At 46.2% G+C, this 22,511-nt stretch overlaps 1 protein-coding gene across 12 annotated transcripts in view; it reads left to right on the top strand.

The window, feature by feature from the left end:
• The window catches only part of TSC22D3 (TSC22 domain family member 3), a 61,249-nt gene continuing 38,738 nt past the window's right edge, over positions 1-22,511 (top strand). The window contains exons 1-2 of one of the 12 annotated variants that reach the window (XM_066356370.1): positions 1-80; positions 1,634-2,056. In XM_066356370.1, the coding sequence (XP_066212467.1) occupies positions 1,743-2,056 (314 nt within the window). In that variant the 5' untranslated portion in view covers positions 1-80; positions 1,634-1,742. Of the gene's footprint in view, positions 81-548; positions 658-862; positions 1,079-1,206; positions 1,390-1,633; positions 2,057-22,511 lie in introns of those variants that run through there. The other 11 variants (XM_066356373.1, XM_066356369.1, XM_066356372.1 and 8 more) reach the window with 11 other exon arrangements.

Here is a 22,511-nt window from a genome sequence, read left to right as displayed (position 1 = left end):
CGCAGAGCCAAGAACCCCTCAGCTGGCAGTTTCAGGAGAGCCTGTGCGCTTGAATAGTGAAGACCACTTGTCTTGAAAGGGTAAGGGCAGAGATCACTTACAGTGGCATATGGGGATCAGAAGAGAGGGGCGGGAACAAGTTTGAAAATAGGGGAAGATAATTGAAGTGAGAAAAGGACAAAATTGGGAGTGAGGAAAAAAAGGCAAAAGAGGACGTCTGCTGAAGTGAGGAAGGGGAAGGGAGAAGAAAATGAGGGACATGAAGGGGGAAGAAAGAAGTCGAGGAGAGAAAAAGAAGGACGGGGCAAAACGAGGCAAATGAGGAAATACAGAAAAGAAAAAAAAATAAGTAAAGAGAGGGCAAAATAGAAAAGGAAGAGAGCGGAAATTGGTAAAGAGAGTGAAAAAAAGAAGAATGGGGAGGGGGAAGCGGAGAGGGATGGAAGGGGGTTTGGGGGAGGGGGTCAAAGTGGGAAGAGAGAAAAGAGAGGGAGACGAGGCCCGAGTCGGAGTCGGAGAGCCTGCCTGGGCGCTTGCATTCCAGGAAGCCAGAGCAGAGATCGCCTCCCGCCGCGTTCAGGGAAAGACGGGAGAGCAAGTGGGAGCGGGGCGGGCGTGGGGGGAGAAGAGGCGAAGATAAGTGAAGTGAGAGGAAAGGTACAAAACCCTGGGGGAGTTTGACCGTGCTTCTGTGAGTTTTGTTGAAGGCATTTACTGGGTACTCCTGAAGTGTGTCCGACACGCTCAGACTCTCTGTAAGAGCAACCGTTCGTTTTTGCACCTCCCCAAAGCCGAGCTTTCTCTTTGCGCCCCCCCCCAAAAAAAGAGGCTTGTGGAGGGCGGCGGTGTACGGCTGTAAGGAGAAGCGCGCTCCAGCGCGGCGTCTCTCCTGTAGAGGGACCCGTCCGCGGTCGGAAATATTTGCCCTCCTGAGCTCACAAGCTGGGTGGTGAGGCGGCCCGGTGTAGCCGCTGGTAGAATTCTGACCGAGGATGCGCGGTGAGGGGTGAGAGAGCTTAAGCCCAGACGCGCGTCCTGACTGAGCCGACAAGGGTGCGAGCGGCGGCTGAGGGCGAGGGTGCGTGGGTGAGGCAGGGCGGGCCGGGACTTGGGGGCAAGACGGAGCCGGTTTAGGGCCGGCGCCCGACAGGGAAGCTGGAGTGGTCTCTGCCGGCCCTCCGGGGATAATTTACATGCTGTCACGGCTCCGTGCGGGCTCCTGGGCGTGCAGCTCGCTCACTCGCGCTGGGCTCCTGCCACCGCTCAGTCAGCACAGCCCAGGGGAGCCCGAGAGCGGGCGAGCCAGCGAGGGAGGGAGCGGAGAGGCGAGAACGAGGGCGCGACCCGGGGCTCCCTGAGCCCTGTTGCCCGCCCTTCCTGCTGCCACAGGTCCGACCCGAGTCCCGCTCACACTTGGGAAACTTGGGCCGGCGCTGGGGCGGCGTGTGGCACCTCGGGGCCCGGGCCTGTGGCGGAGGGGGAGGAGGAGGAGGAAGAAAAGGAAGTGAGCCCCAAGGATCCGCTCCGAGCTGTTTGTCCAGCTGTTTTTATTCGCACCCCGAGCTGCACAGCCAGAAGGGGGCCGATCTGAGTGTGGTTAGCTGGAGGCGCTAATTTCCAACTCCTCTCTTAGCAGCTTGCCTTTTCCAGACACCCTGGAGTCTCCTCAGGCCAACCCCGCGGACGCGCACCTGCCAGTCTCCCCAGATCTGGCAGGCCAGGCGGCCCCCGAGCCCGAGAAGATGGCCCAGCCCAAGACCGACTGCCGCTCACCTGTCGGTCTCGACTGCTGCAACTGCTGCCTGGACCTGGCCCACCGGAGCGGGCTCCAGGGAGACAGCCGCGAGAACATCCCGGGCAGCCCCACCGTGAGCAACTTTCGGCAGCTGCAGGAGAAGCTGGTCTTCGAGAACCTCAATACCGACAAGCTCAACAGCATAATGCGGCAGGATTCGCTCGAGCCCGTGCTGCGCGACCCCTGCTACCTGCTCAACGAGGGGATCTGCAACCGCAACATCGACCAGACCATGCTGTCCATCCTGCTCTTCTTCCACAGGTGGGTGGCGGGGCGGATGGCTGGGCACGCTTCCCGGCTCGCACCAGCCTTTGTTGGACCCTCACTTCTAACACAAGGGGGGCTACCAAGAAGTTCACGAGGGGCAATGAGGACGTCCGGCTCTCGGGCTGCTGTGGCCAGACCAGAGGCAGCCTGGAGTCCTGTAGGGTTTAGGGGACTCCTGGCAGGTAGAAGCTCTACTCGGAAGGGTGTTTGCAGACGTTTCCCTAGGGAGGTGCTGGAGCCTAGAAGGTGGCCAAAGCCCTAGATGGTTTGGGGGTAGCTGGTGGTACCCCCTCCTCCAATGTGTAATTTCCACTGCCACTTTCAAGATTCTGGTGTGGGATGTTCTTGGGATCTGAGTTCCACCCTTCTCAAAAGCCCACTTTTAACCTTTTGAGTAGTGAGTTCTTTTCATGCTCACTGACCTCTGGAAGTGAGTTTGTTGTTTTTTTCTCAAAAAAATGAAATTAGTTAGTTACAGTTTTATTAACTTAAAATCATGTTTGTTTGATAACCAATTTATGGAAACAAGAACATACGTTTGCCTTTTTTTAAATGTTGTCTTACAATTTTTAAAATAAATTGATTGTACTTTGGATGGCCAGGAGGAACGAGGACATTCATGAACGTCCATACTACTCAGAGGGTTAAATATGAAAACTCAGATTGGAACTACACAGCTTTGAAATTACTGAGTGGCCCTGACTGACAGTGAGGGCAAGGAAAATGTCAAGACAAATTAAGAAGCTGCTGATGTGGGGCAGGTGGAGAATAAGAAAAATTAGAGACTCTTGAGAACTTCCTGAGAATCTGGACGGGGGTTCCCCCACCATCTCCAAGTATCACAGCCTTCAGTTTCCAATGTGATTAAAAGCAGCCCCATAGAGCATCATAGGATGGGATGGTGAATGAATCCATGTCATCGAAGGTGTGTGTTCGAGTGTGGAGAGTGATGATCAGACTTTCTAGAAATCCTGCTGAGGAGCAAGGAAGGGTAAAGGGAGTGGAGAAATGCAACAGAAAGCCCTAAGGTATCTGGAGTACTCTATTCTGAGACAATTGAGGCAACTTCAGGAAAACCTAGCTTTGGTGGGTTCGCTGTTCTTGAAGCCATCTTAATAGGCCACAGGTGTGTGTGTGTGTGTGTGTGTGTGTGTGTGTGTGTGTGTGTGTGTGTACCGGGTGGGTTTTATATATTTTTTCTCAACAATGCAGGTTATATATATGAAAGAGAACTCCACGCTGAGAGACCTGGGATGTGTGTTGTACAAGTGTAAGTTATGGCTCTGCTTTACTGTGCCTCACTGTGTGAGCCTGAGCAAGTCATCTGACCTCTCTGGTCTCAAAGGTTCCTTCTAGCTCTGAGACTCCAGGTAACGGGCAGGTTGTGTGCTCAGACAAGATAATAAGAAATTGTGAGCACCACAGAATATTTGAATAATTGAATGGCTTTTCAGTGAGGCACAAAAAGGAAATTTTAAAAGCAATTGAGATAAGCAGGAACTATCCTCATTTAATGTTAAAACGAGGTTCACCTCCCTACTACAGCAGTTCCAGGAGGGGACAAGCAGGGTTGCCAACTTCGTTAGCATTATCATAACTAGTTGTATTTTTCAAGCATTTTCCACACCATCAAAGCCCTTTCTCCTTTATTATTTCACTTTAGGAATCAGTTTATTTCATTGTCTCAAAGAAAACAGGCCACATTCCAACAGGTTTATAAGGAATCTTCCTTCCCTGTGAAAGATTGCTACAAGTGGATTCAGACCACAGATATTGTAACCCTGCTGAGCTAACCCTAACAGGCTTCTAACAATCCAGCTCAGCTTGGTAGGAGAGCCATGTGGGGGGTAGTGGGGGAGGGGAGACACCTGGAAAGAGCTCCCGTCACATTTGCACTCTTTAAACTGGGAGAGAAACTGCCCTGAAATGGCCTTGATGGTGTGTAAAAGGGGACACAGGTCAGCCTGGTTACTGAGCTTGTGGCCTAGAAGGGTTGGATCTTGGCGAGTGAGATGTGAGGCTAAAAGCCAGAGATCAAAGTGTTCATTTGTGCCACACCTTGGGAGGCTTTCTGGTTGTCTGGGTTTTTTTGAACAGAAAGATCTCCTTTGTCACCTAGTCAATTGACACTTGTCTATTGGTATTTGGTTCTTGGCAAAGCATAGAAATGATATAGGGTAGGGGTGTGGGGCATTTAGGGCGTTGGTGGAGGGAGCAGGATGAATTGTTAGGAACGTGGACCTGAGCACCCTGCCTCGTGGGATCAGAGCAACTCAGAGTCCTAAATAGCTTAGCCTTTCTGTGTTAACAATCTTATAGTTCTGGCAGGACAAAATATTCTAATATTTTCCTTGATAACTGGGACCATAGAGATTGGGGATTCTGAAATTGGTATAGGTTTTATCTAGAATGATATGCTCATTTGCAAAAGTAGGAGACCATTATTGCTGGTTGGGGAATTTTTCCAGGATCTGAGTTGTACGGTCGTCTCCTAAATGAAAATTTCCTCTTCTTACTGCATTTATTTTCTGGGTTTCTATCTTTATACTTAAGCCATCAGTTTTACTTCTGTTCCAATTTAATGATTTGATATTTCAAATTCCCGTTGAGGTGTCGTGTCTTTTTTTCCCTTTAATTTGTCTACTTCGAAGGCTACCTTACCCCTCCTCCTGCAGTGAATTTTCCTATTGCAAGAGCTCCTATATTCTTGGGAGGGCAGGGTGGGGCACATTCTTGATTTCTATCTGGTTCATCTGCTTTGACCTGTCCCTTGCTCCTAGCTTAGCTCTTGGTGTCCTTGGAACACAAGAGAGTAAGAAATGTGAGGTTATGGTTGTGTTTTACACTCATTTGGTTTTCCATGGATTTCTAGTTATACAGCCAGTATACAATAAAGGGTGTTTATTTTTTGGGGGGAGGGTTGTTTGGTTTGGTTTGGTTAAAAAAACTGCTTAATTGTTGGTATAACAATTGGAAAATGTAAAGATTTTACAGCTCTAACCTAGTCTTGGAAAAATCCTTATTAAAGTTTAAGTATGATTTTTTAAAATTTTTATTTATTTATATTTTTTTGGTTTGAACCACATGTGTAACTTTTAATAGCCTAGAGGAAGTCCTGCTGTACAGTGATGTGTATATACACACAACTCAGCGGCAGTGGCTGCATAGTTTGTTGGTTTGTAAACGATGTCTCTAAACTATTGGGAGGTGTGTTTTAAACACCATCCCTTCAGTCTTATGTTCAGTAACTAATAACTGTAACAGGTTAATAGCTGACATTTATTCAGCATTCACAGTTTGTACTAAGCATTGTATCTGCATAATCTTATTTAATATTTATACCAGCCAATGAAATGGGTACTGTTATCAACTTCTTCATTTTATAATGAAGGAAATGAAGGCTTGGGAAAATTAAGCAACTTGTGTGATGCCTCACAATAAAAAGCAGAGCAAAATTCCACCTAAGATCAGTCAGACACTAAGGAATTTTCTATTAAAAATTGTTAAGCAGAGGTAAATATTTGCTGAGAAACTAACCAAATGTTTAAAATGTCCTTATAATAGGTAGAGTGACCAACCATACCTTTTCATGACACAGGACTTTCAATGTTCAAACTGGGACAGTCCCAGGAAAACTGGAATGGTTGGTCACCTTATAATGAAGGGAACTTATTATTTAAATATGTTTGTAAAACTGGAAAATTTAGGAAGTGATAGAATATGCTGGGCAAACAGCTAACTAAAATTTCCTATTTAAATATAGTCTTTTTTTTTTTTTTTTTTTTTTTTTTTTTTTTTTTTTTGTATTTTTCTGAAGCTGGAAACGGGGAGGCAGTCAGACAGACTCCCGCATGCGCCCGACCCGGATCCGCCCGACCAGGATCCACCCGGCACGCCCACCAGGGGGCGATGCTCTGCCCATCCGGGGCGTCGCTCTGTCGCGACCAGAGCCACTCTAGCGCCTGGGGCAGAGGCCAAGGAGCCATCCCCAGCACCCGGGCCATCTTTGCTCCAATGGAGCCTCGGCTGCGGGAGGGGAAGAGAGAGACAGAGAGGAAGGAGAGGGGGAGGGGTGGAGAAGCAGATGGGCGCCTCTCCTGTGTGCCCTGGCCAGGAATCGAACCCGGGACTTCTGCACGCCAGGCCGATGCTCTACCACTGAGCCAACCGGCCAGGCCTAAATATAGTCTTTGAAAAAACTGGAAAACTCAAAATTTGAGGAGCCTTAATTCTCTGATCAATGAAGGGTAACAAGCTGAAATGGGAGCTTCTGCCATATTCTATTGTCATTTTAACCTCAAATTTATTTCTAAGATTTTATCCAAAACTTCTTATCAGCTCTGTCTTTGACTCCCAAGCACACCTGCCCAGGGTCGTCTGAAATGTTATGAATTGGAGTTCCCTTGTAACTTTCAAAGCCCTAGGAGCTTACCTTTAAACTTCTGAGCTGGCACCAACTAGTTCCCACACTTAGATGCTCAGAAAATAACAATAGCAAAGATTTTTAATTGCTTTACGTGTGCTAATTCATTCAACCCTCCCAACTGAGTTGATACATAGTAGTAAAGGGAGAAATCAGATTTCCAAGAAAAAATGCACAAAAATTATTTTTGCATCTCTGAGACCCTCAGAATTTGTGATTTCATAAATACATATTCTTGGACCTGACTTCTGAGGACACAGCCACTTACACAGTGTGATTTAAGGGGCAAAACTACTCTCTGGCCTGCCTGCTGCAGTGCCTAAATTTACACTCTTAAGATTCAGTTCTCTGTCCAGGTACCATCTAAAGCTCCTCTCCCATAGCACAATGGTATGCTGATCATACCATGAGAAGCTCTGAATTAGAGATTGCAATCCTTTGTCAACTAATTTGCCATTTGATTTTGATGATGGAGTTCTTGGCTGTAGAGAGGTTTTGGGTTTCTATGTGGTTAAGCCTGCCATTCTTTGCCTTTGTGATTTTTGCTTTTCGTATCAAGTTTTGAAAGTCCTTCTCTAGCCAAGGTAATGTAAAAGAACTATTTCTTGAGTGCCTAGTGGCCTGACAAAGAATAGGCACTCAGATTAAGGCACACTTCCTGTTAAAAACATGAATGCATTTGCAATTTAACATTCATGGTTTGAATACCTCAAGAGAACTTTAGTAACAAATAAACAGTCTTCTTGCTGAGATGTGAATTTCATGTGCTAAGAGGTTTTTGCCTGTGAGTTACCCTAGTGATCTAGCAGCACACCTACTCTCTCTGTGTGTGTTCATCATTATACATTTGTAGTAGTAAATTGTATGTAAGGAAATTTGCCACTTGAACCATGATAAGTTATACAATTCAGCAGCATTAGGCAAATTCACAATATTGTGCAACCAACACCACTATCCATTTCTAGAACTTTGTTGTCATCTCAAACAGAAACTCTACCTATTAAACAATAACTCCCCATTCTTCCCTTCCCCCATCCCCTGAAAATTTCTATTCTACTTTCTGTTTCCGAATTTGCCTATTCTAGCTCTTTCATATAAGTAGAATCATATAACGTGGTTTTTTTGTGTTTGATTTCTTTTACTTATTAGCATGTTGTTTCCAGGGTTTATCCATATTGTAACATATCAGTATTTCATTTCTTATGACTAAATAATATTTCAGTGTATATACTATATTTTGTTGATCTATTCATCTATCCATGGAAACTTGGGTTATTTCCACCTGTTGGCTTTAGTGAAAAATGCTATTGTAAACATTGGTGTACTGTTATTTTTTTCAGTCCCGTATTTCAAATCTTTTGGGTTTTTGCTTAGGAGTGGAGTTGCTCAGCACCTCCTATTCAACCTGATTTTGTGGACCCTTACTCAGAGTCAGTCCATACAAATGAAGTAACTCTCATGAAATGAGCCAATGTTTGTTTCTTTGGGGAGAATGTCACCTCTTGGAGTCAGCTGCTAGTGCTGGTGATGATAATGAAAAGAAAGCAAAGAAGCTTAACAAAGTGATGGAAGTACAAGTTTTGTAGGGGAAATGATATGCTTTCTGGATGCTCATGAATAAGGGGATGGCAAAAGATTTAGCGTCTCTCTTATGAATGACCAGGGTTTACCCTCATTTACTTCCCAGAGTTTACTTTGTAAAAGACTAATGTGTGATATCTTTACTTGTCATTAACTATTTCGTGTGGATTTGTTTATCAGAACTTTGTTCAGGGTGACAGCTCACAAGGAGTATGGTTCTCTAGGACTAAGATGTGGGAAAGCCAAATTTGGAGAAGAAATGTAGAAAGACAAGGCCAGAATCCGTGAAAGGCCTGCTGCAATATGGGGCTGTGGACAGCATGAGAGTTCAAGAGGTCTAGATGGAAAGTTTGTGCTCTTTAGGAAAGGTGGCAAAAGCAGAGCATGATTTTTTACCTATTTCTCCAGTTTGCTAGGAGTGGAACCATGTGAGTTCACGCCTCAGAAAATAACTCTTTCCAGGGTGACCTTATATTCCCTCCCTGCATGAAGAGAAGGTTAATACTTTTGCTTATATTTGCACTTCCAGATAAACTAACAAACTTTCAATTCCAGGTAGAGTGTTGGCACCTTTATAGAAGGTCCTAAAGGCCAGGGAGTCTGGGTAAATGGAGAAGGATGTGTCTGGCTAAGGCGACCAGGGATCCTGGGTCCTCTGAGTGGTGGAACCCAGCAGAATACTTGCTCCTACATTGTGGATTGTTTGAGAAGAATGAGGTTGGTTGTATTGGCACCTGGTGGTGGCTGTTACACTGTGTTTGCTCATCGCAATTCTGCTCCTACCTAAAGTATTTCCTCTTATGTAAGACATCCCTCTAGATAACTGCAAAGCCATAATCTGACATGGCTGGCTGAGTTTGCATAACAAAGTGGTTGGTGTCGTGCAATATCATCTCTTGAGCCCCAGAGAAGCCAATATGCTGAGTGAGACTGAAGCTTCGGCCCATTTAGTGGGGCACTCTGTGTGCCTCAGTGCACTCAAGGGAGAACATTCTATGACCACAGGGTTAAAAAGACAAAATTTCCCTTTTAGATGAAGAGAGCAATAATAACCCAGGACATGTTGTGCTGGGCCAATGCTTGCAATAATGGGACAAGGGTTAGGGCTTTTGCACAGAAGGCCCTCTTTAGAACCCTGTCATCTAATGAGGACCTCATGAAGGCCAGAAAGCTATATCCCAGCCTCAGAGCAGTTTAGATAAGGAGTCTGGGCAGGGAAAATGGCTTATGGAGGCCATCGTCAACGACACAAAAATCTAACTTAGCTGAGGAGTCAGAGTGAGGATAAGATGGGGATCTGTGAGAGTAGAAACCAAGCTTTTCCAAATGCTAATCCATGCAAGAGATAATTGTATCAGCTGGCAAGGCAGATTCACTTCTATCTTCTAGCTATTAACCCCTGCTCCCAAGTAGCTATTGCTCTTTTGGTAACAGTATAAGAGGTGTGAAATCACAGCCACTGAGAGACACTGAATGGGAAGCTTCCCATTGTACAGACACTAGCCAAAGGGAAACAAGAACTGGGAGGCTGTTTGGTCAGTGATGCCCCAGGAACTTTATCGGCCAGCGTTCCCTAGTAGCCTCGTTCCTCGAATAGGCCCTGCCTGAAATCAGGCCCCTGCCTGTGGACAGAGCCCCACAGGGACCCTCCCCGTCCTTCCTTGAAGTAAGAATTTACTTACGAAATAGCCTTGGATATTCAATCCACTTCCTCTTGTCTTCTCTTCAGGGGAGATGGGGAGCAGCTGCTCACAGTTTAGGGTTCTGGTCTGGATTCCTGCAGAGCTTTCTAGGCTGATGATTGTCTATGACTACTCCTGAGGAAGAAAGAGGGTGAGAAGTAAAAGGAAGGGAAATGGTAATGGTTCCAGTGGCTCCTTCCTAGCTTACACCTCCCCTACACACACACACACACACACACACACACACACACACACACACACACACACACACACACACTACCTCTCTCCCAGTTAGTCTCACTCACAAACTAGGTTGGGCCTAGGCCAGCCAGAGGGCCCTGACTCATATCTCATGTAGCGCCTTATGTAACAGATAAGTTACTGAGGCACCAAGTGTCTGCTTGCTCAGTGGCTGGCCTCCCTGGGGCCAGGCATTTAGAAGCCTGCTGGGGGTCTAAGTCAAGCTTCTCATACTCCCAAAGGAAAAGCCTGATCTCCCTAAGTCAGGCCAGCAGTCTGCTTAGAGGCTAGTACCAGGCTTTAAAGGTGATTCCCCCAAAACTCCCACATTCAGCAGCAAATATGAGCAGGCAGGTAAATTGCTGTGGGCTCAGTGTGGTTTGGGGGCAGGGGATGTGGGTGCAGGGAGGCTTCTGCTATCACCTGATAGTACACTGCTAAGGGAACAGGCTGCTGCGTTTGAAGGGGCCCCAGAACAGTTCTCAGAAGCCCCTCTTCCCTTTGTATCTGCTTGTTGTTTCGGGATTGTTCTGGGACTCCAGGCAGAAGGGTTTACTGGAAGCTGGAAGAGCTATTTAAAGGACATCCCTAAAAAGAGCCAATTCCCAATCCATTCTTCATGAAGTCTCAAAGTCTCTAGGAAAGCCTGAATTCACAATGATCCTTAGCTATCTTCCTGGCCTTTTCAGTAAATGACATTACTGACATGGTGCAACTGAGACCCCCATGAAGTTGGGCTGGCTGGATTCTATGACATGTTTTTCTAATAAGCTAATTTGACTATCTGCAACACAGAATAGCCCCATTAATTTAATATGCCATTGCCTTAAAGTTTGTGACTAAACCCATAGTTCTTCTTCCCTTCCCTTGTCTTTACCTAGTCTGTCCCACTGTGTTGCCAGTGGGTAAATGGCTCACCAGCTGAGAATTGGAGACATTTTGCTCTAGCCAGAGAAAGAGGAAGAAACAAGGAAACAAAGTAGAAAAGGTGGTGTGGGAGTAACTAGCAGGCATGGCTGCATGCAAAGCTCAGACAGGGAAATCCTCAGATAAGCTCAAGACCACCCTCTCAGGGCCCAGGAGATCTGGGCCCTCCGAGTCTGCTGGATCACAGCCAGAATCCAGTCAGTGTTGGCTGGCTTGAGGTAGAGGTGCAGACTTTTCCTATCTTGAGACTCCTCTCAGATTTCCAGACCCTTGCTTCTCCCTACCTCCTCTGCCCTTTCAGTCCATAGTCAGTAGCAGTAAAAAAAAGAAACAAAAAAAAAAACAGAGAAAAAACCCTGCTTAGTTTTAAGGAAACAATATACTTTGTCTGCTTAGGTGCACAGCAAATAATAACAACACCTCCTCATTCAGCCTTCTAATGAACAGCCAAGCACTTCAGTGAATCAATGTATCATTTTTTGACCAAGGACTTGCTCTTTATTGAACACATACTGTGGATTTATTGATTGCCTTTGTGCTAAGCACAATACAGGACATGGGAGGCAGCAGAGGCTAGGACTAGGGTGTGGGGAGCTGAGAGTGTAGCCAGGGGAGTGGGGCTGCTGTACCAAGGCAGGTGGAGAACAAAGAAGCCCCACTAGAGCTCTTACTTCTTGAGAGAAAGGCCTCAAGCTTATGGTGTCCTGTGTTTGCAAGTCCAGAGCTTGGGCAGTGCCAAAGCAAACTAGGAAGAGAGAGTTGCTTTAAGGTGGCAGGTTCCAGCAGGGCCTTAAAGAATAGTAGGTTGGCTGTGGCATTGTGAGAAGCAACTATGGGCTTTGTGGTTGACAGAAGGGAAAGGCACCTTGCCAGTCCACTGAGGTTCATGGGTAGGAAGGGGACTGTGAGGAAAACTTTACATTCTTTCTGGGCTAGAACCCAGAGTCACCAAGCTTCAGGAATGAGAAAAAGGCCCACACTGGATCACTTCTCATTTCCCCTCTCTGACTCAAGCAAGCTGGCCCTTAGCACTCTTTCCTCAGGAACCTGTGCTAGCCCTTGATTAGTTAAGGTCTTTGGGACGTGGAAGCAAGAAGGTACTTCCCTTGATACCTGGAGAAAGTTCACAGGACCCAGGGAGGTTGAATTTGGTAGTGCAATCAAGGGTGGACAGCAGAGGAGCCTGGGGAATGTGGCTTCATATCTGTGCACCTCTGACCTTGGTCTCCACCAGGGCGAAGGGCAACAGAACCAAGTGAGTAACAGAATCACGGGAGGTGTCTAAGTGCTCCCATGAGAATATATATACCACTCACCCAAGTCTCTCAGGGAGAAAAGTTGTTGGCAGACCAGCAAGGTGTCATTTTAGCCTTGTTTGGCACATTGGTCAAACCTTTCTTTCCCAGATGCCCTATAAATGAAGGCCCTGGGGTAGAGCTAAGCGAGGAGAGAAGCCTGAAGCAGACAGGAAAGGAGAGGAAGCTGGGGTAGCAAAAGGAACTTCAGGTCGCCTGGGGAAGGAGGGTGCTGCTTATGGTCAGCACTCCGCTCTGACTTTCTGGGACTCTCTCTCCAAGTAATGTCTTGGGCATCCGTGCCCACACCTTTGCCCACTAGTGCTCTGGAGAATTGACACCGACATTCATGAACAGGTTCAGTCAACAACAAATATTTCTGGCACATTATGTGCCAACTTCAGTATTAGGCACGGGGAATAAAATGGGAAATTCACGAAAGGCATCATCACAGCTGTCATGAAATAGCCAGTGGACTGAAAGAGATGGACATTAACCAAATAAACACGCTAATGAATGTGTAATTTCAAACTCAGCGCCAAGAGAGAAAAGGAATAAGCTTCTGTCAGAGAGTGTAACAAAGGGTCAGACAAGGCTTCTGGAGGGGGTGGTACTTAAGCTAAAGAAATGAATCTCTAATGCTGAAATTCTAATAATCAGATTCAGGCCAAAGGAGACATTTTTAGACACAGGACTTTCCAAGGAAACCCTGAAGTCATACCATGTAGGTAGCTGTTCACACCCCTGGAAATATCTTTATGGCCAACAGGTCCAAAAGAACAGGACAACATTCTGACAAAAGGAAGAAATTAGTTTTAAGCTCATAGGACAGCTAGTACTTAATGTCATCCTTTGCTAAAAATAGCCCATGACAGTATAGAAATGTGTAAAGACTGGCCCTGGGGACTGCTGATAAAGTGGGTATTGCCTGTGAAGGGGAGAACTTGTGTTTGTAAGTTATAGAAAAAAGAAAGGGGGGTTCCTCTGGGTTTCTTTTCCCTTTGTAGGCCTCCTTCTGAGTTATGAATGCTTCTCTTTGCACAGAGGCAGAGGGTCACACAGCTTCAGGCTGCACTCCTTTCCATGGCCCGAGGTGTACATTCTCTGGGCTGCAAATATCAGATATTTGTCTGAAAAACAGCCTGAATGCAGAAGGAGAGGGAGGTAACAACTCTTAAAAGGGCAAAGAAATGGATTGAGGAACACCAAAGAGCTATCATTGGAGAGGGATGGCACCGCCATATTGTCAAGGCAGGTGCCAGCTGAGAGCTCGGTATGATCTAAGAGAGTCTAATTGTAAAGGGTCCAGATAAGGCTGACAAGACTTCTTTAGCCAACAGGATGTAAACCTGGGACTTTTGAGGACCATGAGGACAGGCTATAGGAACTAAGATGGTTAATCTAAGAGGAGTTTAAAGGGGGGCTGAGGGTACTAGAGAGAGAAAAGAGGCTGATCTTCAAATATAAGAAAAGTCACAAACTCAGAGATGGTGACTAGTTTCCAAACCACACTAGGAACAAAACAAAAGGAAACAGGCCTCTACTGTAGCATGAAGAATTGAGATTAGATAGCAGAAAGCACTTCCTGACTACAAGCATTCTGAGAAGCTAGATGAAATTACCATGGGGTGTTATATTAATTTATAAATTAATATGGGGATAGTGGTGACAGTAACAATAAAGAACTGGGTAAAAAGAGCGTCAGCCTGGCGTGCAGAAGTCCCGGGTTCGATTCCCGGCCAGGGCACACAGGAGAAGCGCCCATCTGCTTCTCCACCCCTCCCCCTCTCCTTCCTCTCTGTCTCTCTCTTCCCCTCCCGCAGCCGAGGCTCCATTGGAGCAAAGATGGCCTGGGCGCTGGGGATGGCTCCTTGGCCTCTGCCCCAGGAGCTGGAGTGGCTCTGGTCGCAACAGAGCGACGCCCCGGAGGGGCAGAGCATCGCCCCCTGGTGGGCAAAGCGTCGCCCCCTGGTGGGTGTGCCAGGTGGATCCCAGTCGGGCGCATGCGGGAGTCTGTCTGACTGTCTCTCCCTGTTTCCAGCTTCAGAAAAATACAAAAAAAAAAAAAAAAAAAAAAAAAAAAGAACTGGGTAAAAGTATGAAGGCTGGTTATAGGACCATGGACAGAAGGGAACAGGCAGCTGGGGAAAGTAAAAGAGTCAGAAGCTTGTGCTTCTAAGGAAAAAGCGAATTTGTGATAGGTGAAAGTGTTGTCATGAAAATACGTTCAAAATAAAAATGTTTGTAAAATTTCCATTGGAGATCAGTTATTAAAATAAGCATATACTCTCCTAGGATTGCAATGGTGTAGGTGAATAAACTAAGGAGCTGTTAGAGTCCATTCCTCTATCCCCAGCCTTCTCATTTCCAGGCTAAATTAGCCTCAGTGTGGCACCCATCTTCCATAGTATGACAATTTTGGGGAGTACCCATAGGGGCATTGGAATAAGACTGCCCACCCCAGGTACTTGTGAATAAGGATGATTTGTCCTTCCATGGTACGCAACAAATATTAGACACAGGGACTGCAGTGGCAACCAAAAAGCTAAGCAGGACCCTGTGGCAGGAAACTTACAATCTAGTGGTAGAGGAATACGTCAAATAATAATTACACCAATCACATATCATTACAGTTGATCATAATGAAGGAAAAATGCAGGAAGCTGCAAGAACACAAGCTAAGGGGGTTTCCCTCAGGGATAGAACATCCTCAAAAAGAAAATTCACCTCACTAAAACCTTGGACACTTCATAGTGCCCCTCTGTGAGGAATTCTTGCCCCAAATCAGTAGCAAGTAAAGGCAAAATGAACCCAGTAACTGCTAATGCTCAAAGATGTGGATTTTTTAATTCTTCTGCCTAAACAAGGCCCTTGGTTAGAAGCAGACCCTTAAGGAAATGTCCTCATTGCCAAAATCAAGCAGCCTTGATTTTGCCATAGGGATTCTCTAAGGGCCATAATGGCCTATCAGCTGAAAATCAGGACCAGGAAAACTTTGAAGAGCTCATCCCTTGCCAAACAAACAGGATGAAGTTCAGTGAAGAGAATAAGGAACTAATGTGCTGAAAATTATACTAGAAACTGGCCACCAGAAATGACCATATCTCCAAAGGCTATATGTCTTCAGTCTCTTATTCAAATATGGGAGGCTTTGCTAGTATATTCTAGTATTAGCTGCAAGGTGTGCCCAGGGCTGAGAAGTCCTGGGGATTCAGAATCCTAACGTGGTATAGGAGATGCTAGCCCTTGTGGGGGAGTTGGGATTGGCTTTGCTGTCTATGAAAGGCCCTGGAGAGGTCACTGAGGAGCAGAGGACATTAGCCACTGTGTGCTCATGAAGCACAGGGCCTTCACATCTGATAGACCACTGTTGACAGACTCTGACTTGGCTAGTGACAAGTTCTCCGAACCTCAGTTTCTACATCTAGAAAATGAAGGAAGTATAGTTGAGAAGGTTAAATGAGAGGATGCTCCCAGGAAGCATTCAGTCAAGTGAAGCTTTCTTATCATTAGGCAAGTCATATGCTGAACCAGAACAAAACCTTCCCTGGCTTGCCTTGCTTCCATTTGTCACCAGTCCCCTCACTGACCCCTCACATTGCTTCGTCAATCATGTACCCTCTCCTGCTCAGAGCCAGCTAACACCTGCAACCCAGTCTGGCCAACTCTCTCCCTGTCAAGGCTTGCTCGCTGAACTGTCTTCATTCACAATCAGGTATAAATGACTGAGAAAGTTTTCCTCCAGCATGGGGAAGGGAGAGCTGCCAGCAGCTTTGAAATTTGTACTAGAGATCAGAACTTACAGAAGCACACAGTCACCCTATTGGCATAGCTACCAACTGGAGAAGGATTGCAGAGTGTAATGGAGTCAGCAGGGACCACCTCCTCAAACCCCTGACCTTCCCCCTTTCCAGGGCTGACAGCCAGCACCTTCTGCCTCCACATGCGTCTAAGGCAGATACACAGAGTCTTAGTACTCAAATTCGCAGATATTTGATCTGACCCCCTCCCATTACAGATGAGGAAACTAAGGCCCAGAGTGCGATAGGTACGTACCCCAAATCAAACAGCCAATTAGTGATCAGCTGAGAAGAGAAACCATATCTCCTGATTCTCTGATCCAATGGTCTTCCGACTTTTTGTCTCTAGACGGCTGCACACATCCCATCCCAGTAGGTACACAAGCTCTCCATGCCAGGAGACCCGCTTTGCATCCACCTGATGCCAAAAACTATGTTTTTTTATTTGATTTTATTTAATGGAATTGACCAGTGGTTTGGGTGTTATGGAGCCCCAACCCTGGAATCTTGCTTCTACTAAGGCTGGGGCTGCATGCCACAGCCACAGTCATGCAGGAGGGACAGAAAGGCCTGCTGTTCGGGTTGAAAAAGAAATCGGTTGCTGAAACATTGGTCTTTTTGAAAGTTCCAACCACAGGGGCTGGCTGGCAGAGACGCTGTCTGGGCTCCCCCGGAGGATCCGGCCCTCCCCTTCAGTCTGGGAGTTAGTTTAGGAAGCTGGCCCAGCCTCGGCAGAAGATCTGGAGGGCAGCTCTCGCCCCAGGAGCTCCAGCCTTCCCTCAGAGCCTGGGAGCCCCCAAGGCACTCAGAGCCGGGAGCTTCCTCCCGCCTCCGCCTCCGCAGCACAGCCAGCCCAGGCTGGCCCCAAGGCTCCCTGAGCACTTTTTCTTCCGAGCCTGGGAAAGAGTTAGTTTTTAGTTGTTCCCGCCCTAGCCTGGCAGCTACAGAGAGAGAACTAGAGAGAGTGGAGAGAGGAGAAAGGGGAGAGGGGAAGAGAAAAAGAGAGAGAGAGACAGAGAGAGACAAAAGGGATCTGGCCCCAGCCAGACAATCAAGGCTTCCCCGGACAGTGGTGAGATGAAAGGGGAAAGGCTGGAGGAGCCTCAGCTGCTGGAGGAAACCCAACCTGGGGAGGACTCTGAATTCGTGGAGGAGACACAGTTCCTGGAGGAGCTACAGCTTGAAGTGGTAGAAAGTGGGTCAGATTTGGATCCAGAAGATCTGGGTTCAAGTCCTGACTTTGCCACCAATCTGATGCTTGAGCTTGAGTAAGTAACTCCCTGCCCTTCTGTGGGCTGCTTTCCCTACTTACTAAATGGCGGAGGGAAGAGACAAGATGGTCTCTTGGGTCTCTTCCAACTCAGATATTTTGGAAGACTGTGCCTCTAAACTCTTGATGTGTGGGGATAGCATGCATGGACACTTGAATAAGTCATTGCACATCTGAATGTTAGAATGATGGGGTGGGGGAGATGGGGTTCACATGAACAAAAAAGGGAGGAGAAGGTGGTAAATGTGTTAAGAAACATGACCGCAAGACAGAGTTCAGGCTGAATAGAATATTAGAGATGATTTTCAAAACTCAAGAATGAAGCACTGGCCAGTGACTCAGTGGATAGAGCATTGGCCTGGTATATGGACATCCCAGGTTCGATTCCCAGTCAGGACACACAGGAAGAGTGACCATCTACTTCTCACCTTTCCCTCTCCCCCTTCTCTCCCTCTTCCCCTCTGGCAGCCAGTGGCTCAATTGGTTCGAGCATGGCCCTAGGCGCTGAGGATGGCTCAGTTGGTCCCAGTGCATCATCCTCAGGTGCTAAAAATAGCTCAGTTCATTCGAGCATCTGGCCCCAGACAGGATTGCCAGCTGGATCCTGGTCCTAGTAGGGGCACATGCGGGAATATGCCTCACTATCTTTCCACCTCTCACCTAAATAAATAAACAAACAAACAAAATAAAACAGAACAAAAAAACAAGCTCAAGAATGTTGGGCTTGAAAGGAGTTAGTAATGAGAACCAGGGTGTTAGGGGTGTGGACAATGTACAGTTGCTAATATGCCCCTCAATCAAATGTGTCCCAGTGGCCCCTTAAGCACTAAAATTCTAAGTATTCAACTCAGAATACATTTCGTGAGTTCTTGCTATGTGTCTTTGCAGAAATTCTCAATTGAATTGAGTATTTTCAGGTCTTGGATATTCATATCCAGATCTAAAACAGAGCCTAAGAAGAAGGAAGGGACTGGCACCTTGTTGTAGAAACTCACTTTCTTGGTAAACCTCCATGCTCAGACCAACCACAGCATCACTCAGTTGGGGACTTTGAGAATTTGATGGCTGCTATATATAGCTACTCTCCCCCAACTAATGCACAGAAAAGCAGCCAAAATCCAATCCAGTGAGTGTTGGTGTTTAATATTGTTGGTGTTTCACTATAATCTAATTTCTTTAAAGTTGATTATTCCTCTCTGGTTTATATGACGAGAGTCTATAAGCATAGTAGGTGACACTTCACTAACCAGAAAGTTCCTTATCAGTCCAAGCATAAGAGCTCAGGGCTTCCTAAATGGCAGATCATCTTCAATGTCCTCTGCCAACTGTGTACTCACCAGCGAGGAGAATGAATAGAAGAGGAACCACCTCCATCTCTCTAGCTACCTGCCCACTGCCCTGGCACCATTACCTTCACCACCACACACTCTGCCACTTTACTGCTAGCCCTCCTTCTTCTTGGCTCAGTTTATCCCTCAGTTAATCAAGCATAGATCCCTCAGGTTGAAAGAGATCTTAGAATTCCCACAGAGAATAGGGCTGCATTCTATAGAGCCTTTAAGGTCCTCTTTAGATCTTACAGGCTGCCAGAGGAGAGAAGGGAGAAAGGGAGGAGAGAGTCTAGAGAAGAACCAAAAAAAAAAAAAAGAAAAAGAGAGAGAAGGGATCGATTATGCCACTGCTTTCACCAAACAGAGGTTTACACCTGCAAACAAATAAGGTCACAAACAACACTCTACACGTTTCCTTTAAAGTTAGCAAGGTTTGTGTCTGCACCTGGCGTGCTTTTCCTTACCAGAGAATTTTCAAGCTGGGCATCCTGAACTAGCAGGCGTCTCCCATGGGTGGTGGAAATTGTCGGGCTCTCAGAGCCCCAGAAACTGAGCTGCCAGAATTCGCAACCTCAGCCTAGCCGCCCTCAGAGCAGTTCTGCTGTTTTAAGAACTTTGTATCCAGAAGCCCCAAGAGTGCCCAGGTTGGATTGGGGCGTGTGAGGGGAAGGAAGGAGGATGGCTATCTGTCTAAACAACAATAAAAAATGTTGTGAGACACTGAAGACCTTAACTCTCCAGCTGAAACAAGAATCTCTTGGGAAGCATCCCTAGAGGGTGAACACACCCATTCAGCTTGAAGGTCTCTGCGCTGACGCTGGCTCCCTAGTTGGTCAGCCTTGATAGATAGTCCTTGGCTTTAACATTTATCATACACACACATCTTTGAGCCTTGCAGAATACTGTGCCCCTGCCTTCATGTTCTAACTATGGGCCTCCTTTGTTTCCTGACTACCTGGAAAGCAGGCTGAGGGAGAAGTGAGTTCACTGGCTTTCCAGGGAAGACTGTGTTTCAGCTAGGAGACCAGCATGCTGCTGGCTCCCTCAGCTGCACATTGCTGGGGCTTGTGTGAGCCCCGGGCTACTGATGTGGGCTCAGGACACTCTAGTCTTAGCAACCCCTGGGGCCAAGGCAAAAGAAGTCTATGCCACAGAGGGCACTGTCCGAATTAAGTGAGGTCTAGTGTGGAATTCTCAGCAAGGGAAATAGCTTGAGGGAAGGAGCACTTGACTTAAAATAAAGGCCCTGTGTTCTGTAAGAAGCTCCAGCCTTGGCTGGGTCTGGCACCTGAAAGAAGGAAAATAATAAAGGCCAGGGCCCTAACCCTGAGAAGGAAGGTGAGGGAGGCAGGCTCAGGATGGTATCCTGGCCATTCATGCATCTTAAGCCTTGCCGGCTTTACATTGGAGGGAGAAATAAAGCCGTATTTGTTGGCCGTGGGGACCATCTGTGTGCACTATACAGAGACCACTGTTTCCCCAAGGCCTGTAAACATATGCTGGTTGTGTGCAAGATGATTTTATGTGGTAGGTGGACCAACTTTGTTTTTCTATTTTTATAGCTATTTATTTATTTAATATGTATTGAGGGGAGAAGATATCTAATATATGCACCGTGTGATTTCAAAAAATATTTCTAAGGTGGAGTCATTTTTAAGAAGTGAATCTCCTTAAAGTTATTTTAGAAAAAAATATGAAATAAATAATACAAACAGTACTCATATATGACCAAAATCTTGAGACTGCTAAGCAAACCACTAGACTTGGGGTCGTATACCATACTGTCCACAGTTGTGGGAAAGAGAAGCCAGAGGGTCATACAAGCCATACACTATGGTTTGAGATTGTCTTGTCCATGGACACCTAGCTTGAAGGCCCCTTCTGACAGCCCTATTCTAAGTGTAAGAACACCCTGCTATTTTTATATCCGCCATGTCCTGCTCTGCCCCATGACACTTAACACTCCAGATTAGCAGGAGGCCTTTCCCTTTCTCCAGAGTCCAGACCACTGTCTCTATCACACACTGGCACACACAGGGAAGCAGCTGCTGGAAGACTGTTGGGGTTGTCCTCATCGGCTTCACAGATTTCTTCTCAGCATTGTTAATGGGCACATTCAACTCACATGTAAGGAGGTATTTCCAGGAAGCAAGTCAAAGAGGTTACAGTCTTTTTCTCAATGCACAAAGCCACCAGTAGGACAGGAAATACGTCACTGCAGCAATTTCCTATTAACTTGGGTTGATTTCCAGACAGATTCAGACAAGATTTGGTGGGAAATTCATATAAAATATATCTGGACAAGAGAGTTCTCATTTCTAACGGAAGTTTGTGATGGACTTTCTGAACCACTGCCTCCTTCCATTGTCCTGAGATAGGGAAAATGATTACTCCTGCTTCTTCCCAAGGCTCACCTTGCAGTACATGAGGGTGAGCCCTGAAAGGAAGCGGAGAGGTGATAGAGTTCTGATGTGCCTTCCAGCTGGGTTGTACCTCAGGAGCCTTGCGTGACTTTCCTATGTTATCTGGTCCCTGCAACTGTCTTTAGCAAAAGGATCCAGTGGAAACAGCTTGGCTTCAAACACCTCTAAGAAAGGAAATACCACAACATCCTTTGGTTAATACAGTCCAGTGTTAACAACCTTTGCTCTCTGAGAATGTTCCTCATAAATTCTTCCCTCCAGTCTTCTTATACACCACTTAATATGCTTACATGGTAGTTATATCCCTTGTCAACCCTCTTTTCCAAATTAGCTAAATCTATTTTAAAAAATAAGACTTGAAATCAGCTTGTATATTTCGCCATCCTTTAAACAGTTCCCAAATATTCCACCAGAGATTTCATTCTGTCCCCTGTAACAGCTGAGAGTGTAACAGGCACACCTTTACCTTTGGCCAACCACCCCAATCTCTCTTTTCACCAGTGACACACATTTGCAAGATGGCAGGTTAGGAATGGAGAAAAATTAACCGAATCGCGAAGGACCCAGTCACCTGCCCTAACCTCCTGAGCTAGCTGTCCCACAGGAGACTGGGGCAGTGTAGGGTTTCATTAGTGGCCGGTGGCCATAGAATAGAAGGAAGATGACCTCGTAGTTTTTACATGCCTTTTTTCCTATTTAGAGCACCCAGGATAATGCCTGTTCCTTAATGATACTAAATTGTGTGCTAACATTTCATTGCAGCCTTTGTCTTTAGCTGCCCTACCCACCCACATAGCCCCATTCTTGTATCTAGATAGAATCACATTTTGATTATTCCTGTGTTGATTTTTCACTTTGTGGATTATTCATAGCAGTCACTAAATTCCAGCTTCTCTCTCCTTTCTAGCTAGTCTCTGGGTACTCAGGCATGTAGAGTCACTTTGACACCAGTCCAAGTCGACCACAAAGAAAGAAGGTTCTTGCAAAAATAAATTATTAACTCACACACAGATTCCAAATACATTCATAGTTGAATTTCACGTGACTAGAGTAACATTGGACGTGTTGCATGGAAAATCCAATATAGAAGATAATATGAAAAAAATCACATACAGCTCTTTGAAACTGCACTATGGCTCTAATGTTTTCAGTAGTTTTACCTTCCTAATTTGGGCTGATATGAAAATGGGCTTGCATCCCTTGGGTACACAGAAACTAGGGGAAATAACTGGATGCAAGCAGAAGCTAAGCTGAGACCAAGCATTGCCAGAGACATTTCACAAACGGAAAAGCCACCTAGAAATACCTGGGAGCTGGCTTTCAGACATACAGAAGCCTTTTCTGTGTGTCTATGAAATGTATCATATGCTTGTTTGTGCCACAGATTTGTCCAGGAAGGTCTAAAGGGCTTGTCCACTGGTACCTATGTAGTTTGACTTGGGGAGACACAGGGCTAGAGAGTTGACAGGAAATCAGT

Source organism: Saccopteryx leptura, chromosome X, assembly GCF_036850995.1.
Source record: "Saccopteryx leptura isolate mSacLep1 chromosome X, mSacLep1_pri_phased_curated, whole genome shotgun sequence".
NCBI lineage: Eukaryota > Metazoa > Chordata > Mammalia > Chiroptera > Emballonuridae > Saccopteryx > Saccopteryx leptura.
This window is presented reverse-complemented; position numbering and strand designations above follow the sequence as displayed.